Consider the following 9,366-nt stretch of genomic DNA (forward strand, 5'->3'; position numbering starts at 1 on the left):
TTAAGTTAACAGTTAATGGATTGGTTGTAATGTCCATTTGACCTGTGGCAACCCACTCCAGTATTCTTGCCTGGAGAATTCCATGGACAGAGGAGTCTGGTGGGCCTACAGTGCATGGAGTCACAAAGAGTCAGACACGACTAAGTGACTAACACACACAGGTTGTTACACATACAGCCTCTGAGAGGGGGGAGTTTTCAGACCTCAGAGCTCCAAACAAATCCTCTGAAGAGCCCAGTCTCTCCTGGCCTTACCTTGGTTGTATTTTCACCATTTCTTTCATACTGATTTCGCTGCTGAATTTTCTCGGCAATCTCTTGTGCAATTTGGCAGGTAGAATCGTAGGTGGAGAACCTGCGTCAGAGTCATAAAGGGATAGACATGTTGAAAGTTCCTTAAAGGAAATTTCAGCATAATCTAAAGTTGCAGTTTGTAATTCTAGTCACAACAGCCAACAGGAAGGGGGGATGATAAGAGGGGCAGTAGAGGCATACACACGGTGAATGGTAGCTCACTATGGGATGGGTTCCCTTCTCAACTCTTCGTTTGTAATAACTCACCCCACCCACACAAGAATGCTGGGAGCTGGGTCCCCATCCCCAGCACATACTTGAGAAAAATCAGGCACAGGGAGATAGAGCCACTTGCCCAACTGGTACCTCCAGCTGCAAACCCCGGCTGCCTGGCCCCGAGCAAGTCTGTGCTCCCAACCACTGTGATCTCTGTCCCCTGATAAAGCATCCCAATGCATTCATTCACAAAACATTCAGCAAACATTTCTGGAGAGTCCAGCACTGCTCCAGGCATGGGAGAATACAGCAATGAACAATGAACTCAAGAGACCCCACAGAGACTGAGACGGAACTGAGTTTGAGTGTCTCCTGTGGAGGTACGGGACAACCTGTGTGTGTCAGTCACTCAGTCGTGTCTGACTCTTTGTGACTCCATGCACTGTAGGCCCACCAGACTCCTCTGTCCATGGAATTCTCCAGGCAAGAATACTGGAGTGGGTTGCCACAGGTCAAATGGACATTACAACCGATCCATTCATTGTTAACTTAATCACTGAGACCAAATGAAGCAGGGCATCTCTTTAATTTCTCCTGTTTCATCAGCAGTGGACTGCCGCAGGGGCAGAGGCTCTGGGTGCGGCAGACCTGGGTATGGCATAAGCCCTACTGGAGGAGGTCGCCATTAAACCCAACACAGAGCTGCCAGAACTTACACAGGACTAGGGAAACAGACCCTTGGAAGGCACAGACAGAACCTTGTGTGCACCAGGACCCAGGAAAAAGGAGCAGTGACCCCACAAGAGACTGACCCAGACTCGCCCAGGAGTGCCCAGAAGTCTCCGGCGGAGGCGTGGGTCAGCCTGCTGCAGGGCTGGGGGCACTGAGTGTAGCAGTGCGTGCATGGGACCTTTTGAAGGAGGTCACCATTATCTTCAGTACCTCCACCATAGTTTGGCCCCAGGTAAATAACAGGGAGGGAACACAGCTGCATCCATCAACAGAAAATTGAATTAAAGATTTACTGAGCATGGCCCCACTGATCAAAACAAGACCCAGTTCCCCCCCCAGTCAGTCTCTCCCATCAGGAAGCTTCCATCAGCCTCTTCTCCTCCATCAGATGGCAGACAAACTGAAAACCACAATCACAGAAAATTAACCAATCTGATCACATGGACCACAGCCTTGTCTAACTCAGTGAAATTACGAGCCATGCCGTATAAGGCCACCCAAGATGGACAACGGGTCATGGTGGAGAGTTCTGACAGAACGTGGTCCACTGGAGAAGGGAATGGCAAACCACTTCAGTATTCTTGCCTTGAGAACCCCATGAACAGTATGAAAAGCCAAAAAGATAGGACACTGAAAGGTGAACTCCCCAGGTTGGTAGGTGCCCAATATGCTACTGGAGATCAGTGGAGAAATAACTCCAGAAAGAATGAAGGGATGGAGCCAAAGCAAAAACAACACCCAATTGTGAATGTGACTAGTGATAGAAGTAAAGTCCAATGCTGTAAAGAGCAATATTGCATAGGAACCTGGAATGTTGGGTCCATGAATCAAGGCAAACAGGAGATGACAAGAGTGAACGTTGACATTTTAGGAATCAGCGAACTAAAATGGAGTGGAATGGGTGAATTTAACTCACATGACCATTATATCTACTACTGTGGGCAGGAATCCCTTAGAAGAAATGGAGTAGCCATCATTGTCAACAAAAGAGTCTGAAATGCAGTACTTGGGTGTAATCTCAAAAGTGACAGAATGATCTCTGTTCGTTTCCAAGGCAAACCATTCAATATCACAGTAATCCAAGTCTATGGCCCAACCAGTAACACTGAAGAAGCTGAAGTTGAATGGTTCTATGAAGACCTACAAGACCTTCTAGAACTAACACCCAAAAAAGATGTCCTTTTCATTACACGGGACTGGAATGCAAAAGTAGGAAGTCAAGAAACACCTGGAGTAACAGGCAAATTTGGCCTTGGAGTACAGAATGAAGCAGGGCAAAGACTAATAGAGTTCTGCCAAGAAAATGCACTGGTCATAGCAAGCACCCTCTTCCAACAACACAAGAGAAGACTCTACACATGGACATCACCAGATAGTCAACACCGAAATCAGATTGATTATATTCTTTGCAGCCAAAGATGGAGAAGCTCTATACAGTCAATAAAAACAAGACCAGGAGCTGACTGTGGCTCAGATTATGAACTCCTTATTGCCAAATTCAGACTTAAATTGAAGAAAGTGGAGAAAACCGCTAGACCATTCAGGTGTGACCTAAATCAAATCCCTTATGATTATACAATGGAAGTGAGAAATAGATTCAAGGGATTAGATCTGATAGACAGAGTGCCTGATGAACTATGGAATGAAGTTTGTTACACTGTGCAGGAGACAGGGATCAAGACCATCCCCAAGAAAAAGAAATGCAAAAAAGCAAAATGGCTGTCTGAGGAGGCCTTAGAAATAGCTGTGAAAAGAAGAGAAGTAAAAAGCAAAGGAGAAAAGGACAGATATACCCATTTGAACGCAGAGTTCCAAAGAATAGCAAGGAGGGATAAGAAAGCCTTCCTCAGCAATCAACGCAAAGAAATAGAGGAAAACAACAGAATGGGAAAGACTAGAGATCTTTTCAAGAAAATTAGAGATGCCAAGGGAACATTTCATGCAAAGATGGGCACAATAAAGGACAGAAATGGTATGGACCTAACAGAAGCAGAAGATAATAATAAGAGGTGGCAAGAAAACACAGAAGAACTATACAAAAGAGATCTTCATGACTTAAGATCACACACGATGGTGTGATGACTCACCTAGAGCCAGATATCCTGGAATGTGAAGTCAAGTGGGTATTAGGAAGCAGCATCACTACAAAGCTAGTGGAGGTGATGGAATTCCAGCTGAGCTATTTCAAATCCTAAACGATGATGCTGTGAAAGTGCTGCACTCAATATGTCAGCAAATTTGGAAAACTCAGCAGTGGCCACAGGACTGGAAAAGGTAGTTTTCATTCCAATCTCAAAGAAAAGTAATGCCAAAGAACGCTCAAACTACCACACAATTGCACTCATCTCACATGCTAGTAAAGTAATGCTCAAAATTCTCCAAACCAGGCTTCAATAGTATGTGAACTATGAGCTTCCAGATGTTCAAGCTGGATTTAGAAAAGGCAGAGGAACCAGAGATCAAATTGCCAACATCCATTGGATTATCAAGAAAGCAAGAGAGTTCCAGAAAAACATCTATTTCTACTTTATTGACTACGCCAAAGCCTTTGACTGTAGATCACCACAAACTGTGGAAAATTCTGAAAGAGATGGGAATACCAGACCTGCCTCTTGAAAAATCTATATGCAGGTCAGGAAGCAACAGTTAGAATTGGACATGGAACAACAGACTGGTTCCAAACAGGGAAAGGAGTACATCAAGGCTGTATATTGTCACCCTGCTTATTTAATTTATATGCAGAGTACATCATGAGAAACACTGGGCTGGATGAAGCACAAACTGGAATCAAGATTGCCAGGAGAAATATCAAATATCAATAACTTCAGATATGCAGATGACACCTACCCTTATGGCAGAAAGCGAAGAAGAACTAAAGAGCCTCTTGATGAAAATGAAAGAGGAGAGTGAAAAGTTGGCTTAAAGCTCAACATTCAGAAAACTAAGATCATGGCATCTGGTCCCATCACTTCATGGCAAACAGATGGGGAAACAGTGAGAGACTTTATTTTGCGGGGGCTCCAAAATCACTGCAGGTGAAATTGCAGTGACTGCAATTCATGGTTAATGCAGCCATGAAATTAAAAGACGCTTACTCCTTGGAAGAAAAGTTATGACCAACCTAGACAGCACATTAAAAAGTAGAGACATTACTTTGCCAACAAAGGTCTGTTTAGTCAAGGCTATGGTTTTTCCAGTGGTCATGTATGGATGTGAGAGTTGGACTATAAACAAAGCTGAGCGCCGAAGAACTGATGCTTTTGAACTGTGGTGTTGGAGAAGATTCTTGAGAGTCCCTTGGACTGCAAGGAGATCTAACCAGTCAATCCTAAAAGAAATCAGTCCTGAATATTCATTGGAAGGACTGATGCTGAAGCTAGAACTCCAATACTTTGGCCACCTGATGCGAAGCACTGACTCACTGGAAAAGACCCTGTTGCTGGGAAAGACTGAAGGCAGGAGGAGAAGGGGACGATAGAGGATGAGACGATTGGATGGCATCACTGACTCAATGGACATGAGTTTGAGTAAACTTCGAGAGCTGGTGATGGACAGGGAGGCCTGGCGTGCTGCAGTCTGTGGGGTCACAAAGAGTCAGACCTGACTGAGGAAATGGACTGAACTGAAGAAAGAAAATAAGGCAGGATAAAAGGATGGAGAGTGAGAGGCCAGGGGAGCAGCTATTTAGGGAAGAGCCCTACAGAAAAACAGGTAACATAATGCTCTGAGGACAAAGGACACACACCCACCTGACACCAGAATTCTCTCAAAACATATCCTGAGCTTCTACTTGCTATTCAGCAAGGGTGGGGGCTTTGAAGAGCTCACAATCAATCTCTAACAGTCCCTTAATTTTTCCTTTGCTAACAGCCTTTTCATTTTTTATCTCTTTCAGAAAATATCTAAGTGTATACACATTTCATCTCTTCTAAATGGTGGAGACTATGAATACATGACAGATATATTTTCCAGGACTGTGCCAGTAAACAATATTTAGACCTGCTGTGGAATCTAATATTCTAATTTTTGTCTGAAAAAAATAAACAAGCCACTTCTTAAAATCTTTGAATTCCCATGTGTCACCTGAACACTGAGGGAACCTGGCAAATGTCTTTTTGAACAAAGAGAAAAAAACAATTTCCAGTCCTTTCCCTGAAGACTCTTACTATAGTAACTATAACTATGGATAACAACTGAGTACCTGATCTGGGCCAGGTTCTATGCTAAGAGCTTTACGTTTTAAATTTAATAAGGATCCAATGAGGTAGTATAACCTATGGGGCCTTCCTGGAATAGACCCCTACCTCCATGTCTTCCACCTGCCTCTTGTCTATAGAAAAGCTTTAGCCTCCTAGGCCTTCCTTGAGTTCCAAAGAGTAAATTTTGAGAAGTAAGAAAATGCAGAAAGAAAGGAAAACACTCAAGCAAGACAAAATAAGAATAGTTTAGCCATTAAGCAAAGTCAAGGACCTAAACTTCCTCCTCAAGGGTGGTAGACAATTTTCTGAGCCGTGTCCTTCAAGCTGTCTTGCAGATACTGAAACCCCCAGCAGGCAGACGACTTTAACCGTAGAACCCAGACTGATTTTGGAACCACAAGGTTGATGATGCTGATTCTCGATCACCTCACCACCACCTAATCAGAAGAATGTCCACGAGCTGATCTTGGACCCCACAACCTCCCCGACTATGTACTATATATATATGCATATATATTCATTATACCAAAAGTGAGCAGGTGATATAAGCCAATACATAATTAAGGAAACAGGAGGCTAATAAGGAAAATTGGGTGCTGGCCCCAACTCTGCCACATTTCCCCATTTTCCCTCCATGTCGTCATCAATGAAAAGAGGTGTTTGGGTCTGGCTCTGTGGTCCTAGACCACACAAATGCAAATCAATAATAAGGTGTAACATACATCCTGACAGATGAGGAGTAGAAATGACAAGTGCGTATTTCTGGAGTTCGGAAGTGACAGAAATTACTGGCCGAGACACTTGGACCTGATAAAGCTGGGCCAAGAGGTTATACCTTGGGCTGAACCACAAGGTCAAAGCAGGCCTCTCACTCTAGCAAGAGGGAGGAGCACCTTTTAGAAGAGGTGAGAGGCACAGGAAGCAAGCAAAGTTGAAAGGAAGGGAAAGAGCCTGGCATGGTCGGCTGAGGGGTGGTCCTGGGTAGGACAGTGAAGAACAAGATGGCAGAAAGGAGTTGCAGTTAGTTTCTGCAGAGTCTTGAGTAACATAATAATAAGGTTTGAAGGGAATTTGAGAACTGTGGGGTATACTTTTACAGAGAAAGTGAGGCCTTGAAGAGGTTATGTGAAACGCTTACGGCCAAAACCCCAGTTGTCTTGCTCCTAATCCTTGGTTCTCACATGAGCTCTACAAACTGGTTCTGAAGTTCTTCTACACATGTGAATCACTGTCTGGTCTGCAAGTCCTCAGTTGTGTCCAACTCTTTTGTGACCCCATGGGTTGTAGCTTGCCAGGCTCCTCTGTCCATGGGATTTCCCGGCAATAATACTAGAATGGGTTGCCCTTTCCTTCTCCAGGGGATCTTCCCACCCAGGGATCCAAGCTGCATCTCTGGCATCAGCAGGCAGATTCTTTACCACTGAAGTACCTTGGAAGCCCCTTGAATCACTGGGGACGTGTTTTAAAGCTTCCTCATACCCCAAGTATTCTGACTGAATTGGCAGGGGCCTTGCCCTAGACGTGAGGAGTTGTAAAGCTCCCCGGGAGATTCCAATCTATAGCACAGCTTGAGAACCACTGGCCTAGTGGTAATGGGCAACCTCACGATGGAATCAAACACACAGGTGCCTAAAGTGCTAGTTTAGGAAAAGTAACCTGAACTCCATGTACACAAATCATTGGGAATGAAAGAAGAGTAAAGGAGACCAGTAGAAGACTTCTCCAGCTATTCAACTCCATAACTAGCCACCAACATTTACTTTCTGTAAACCATAAGGCTATAAAGGATTGGACAACAGCAGAAAAGAAAAAAATAAGAATCATGGAGATGAGTCAATAATCTGATAGGACGAATGAAGAAAAAGTAGAGTTTTTTAGGTCTAAGAGACTAAGAGGATGGTGACGCCATGACAGAGGCTGAGGAACTGGAATGGAGAGGGAAAAAGTGGTAAAGCTGATTAACTTTTAGCAAAGAGCCTGTTCAGAGACAGTCACCATGCGATATTTCTATCACACAGTGAGCTTACCATTTGCTTTGATATGCCATTAAAAGAGTAACAGTCATATTCTACTTCCAAACATGAGTAAAGCATCACTGACATGATTCTCGATCGCAAGAGGGCGAAGCTATAATCAAGTCTGTTTTTCTAGATTTTTCTAAGTCCTATCCCCTACTCCTTTCTGCTCTCCTGATCAGCAGCCCACTTTGCAAGGAAGTTGACTGAGCACAGCAGAGTCCCCCAGTGTCTCACTTTCAACAGACATGAGAAAGCTGCTAAGTTAAACTACTTGAGAGTAGCAGGAGAAATTATCAGTGCTTTTTGCACGTTAACCGAGGAAGAGGCCGAGGGGCTTGGGGATAGTTTCCACCCATCTAAATGGATACCCTGGGACCTCTACCTTATTTCTGAGCTATATGTATCCTACTTTATTCGTAAAATGAGGGAATTAGCCTCCATGAAGTGGAGGGCAACTCAGCCATCTGTATCAAGGGCCTTAAAGATGTTCATACTCTTGGACCCAGTAGCTCCACTTCTAGGAAGCAAGTCAAAGAAGTGAGAGATGGTACCAAGGGGCAATTAAAAAAAATAAAAGCAAAAAAGCCGTAGTGTTTTTTAAAAAGGTACAAAGGGACAATGATTAAATCACACTCCATCATGGTTATTCACATGATACACTATTAAGCAACATAAAGATTGTGTTTTCAGGGAATATTTGTGATACAGAGAAATGGTCTCTGTTTCTATAAAATACATTATATACACACATATATTACACAAAGTAAAAAATTCATTTAAAAAGTCAACAACAGCAATTATTCCAGATGATAGAATTAAGGATGTTTCTTTTTTCTTTTTTTCCTCTGCAAATATTCAGTATTTTCTAAATTTTTCTATCAGGGTGTTAAAATCAGGTGAAAAAAAAAAATAGTATGGAATCAGTTAAGCCATTGGTCCAGACAATCCAGATCCTAGGTAGATTAACTTTGATCTTGCAAAGTTAATCTATTAATATCCAGACTGTCTGCAAATTAACTATAAACTATGTTAGAAGTACTAATGTGAGACATATTCTCCAAAAAGAACTTTGTAGAGCTAGACGGTTTTTAATTAGTAAACGAAAAGCTCAAGTGAATATGCTATTGCAGTAGGTTCCTTGGATCGGAATTTGTGCCTTTCATCATTCAGTCCTAGGGACTTGACTATTGAATAAAAGACTCTTATCAGCTACTGTTTTACTGCGTAAGTTGCTGCTGTAGACAGTCTTCATGATACTGAGGTGAGGATAAAATACCTTATCAACAACAGGCATAACTTCCTTCCCAGATTCCTGTAAGTTTTCTTTGAAGGGCACACAAGATCTAGACCCCAGCGTCAACTGGTTACTAACTCGCTTACTCCCGTGAACTCTGGAACCTCGGTTTCGCTACGGGCGAAATAAGGAAATTCACCAGAGGCACTTGGGTTCCACCAAAAAGGTTACTCTGTACTTCACTTTCACAGGAGTCCCTCATCAGCCAGCTCCACCACCAGGATGGAGATGCGGCTCAGAGATTCGGCGCTGGAACTCCCCCAAGTGTACACCGCGTCTCCCACCCCAGCCACCCCTGCAGGACCGAGAGTGGCGGCGGGATGCGGCGGAGCGCAGCCCCTCAACCCCCGGCTCTCGGCGGCAGGAGAAGGATCCTGCTCCCCCACCCCTCATTCTGAAAGGCCCCCGGCCCCAATGCCTAGCGATCACCCGCTCCCCGGAAGCCTGGCCTCCCCCGAGACCGTCCGCGCGCTGCCGCCCTCACCCGGGGCTCACCAGGGGTCCGGGGCCATGGTGCAGTCTCCGCCCGCAGCTCGGACACTTCCTGCTCGCAGCAGCTGACTACGGCGGCCCGCGCGGCTCACACCCTGCGGCTCGACCCGTGCGCGCCCGGA

The 9,366-nt window shown here is 44.4% G+C and overlaps 1 protein-coding gene across 1 annotated transcript in view; it reads right to left on the minus strand.

The window, feature by feature from the left end:
• The window catches only part of STX8 (syntaxin 8), a 199,299-nt gene extending 190,007 nt beyond the window's left edge, over positions 1-9,292 (minus strand). The window contains exons 1-2 of the mRNA XM_052658283.1: positions 9,248-9,292; positions 255-354 (exon numbers count right to left, since the gene is read on the minus strand). Of these exons, the coding sequence (XP_052514243.1) occupies positions 255-354; positions 9,248-9,264 (117 nt within the window). The 5' untranslated portion in view covers positions 9,265-9,292. The remainder of the gene's footprint in view (positions 1-254; positions 355-9,247) is intronic.
• Positions 9,293-9,366: the final 74 nt, after the last annotated feature.

This window comes from Budorcas taxicolor, chromosome 19, assembly GCF_023091745.1.
Source record: "Budorcas taxicolor isolate Tak-1 chromosome 19, Takin1.1, whole genome shotgun sequence".
In the NCBI taxonomy this organism is placed as follows: Eukaryota; Metazoa; Chordata; class Mammalia; order Artiodactyla; family Bovidae; genus Budorcas; species Budorcas taxicolor.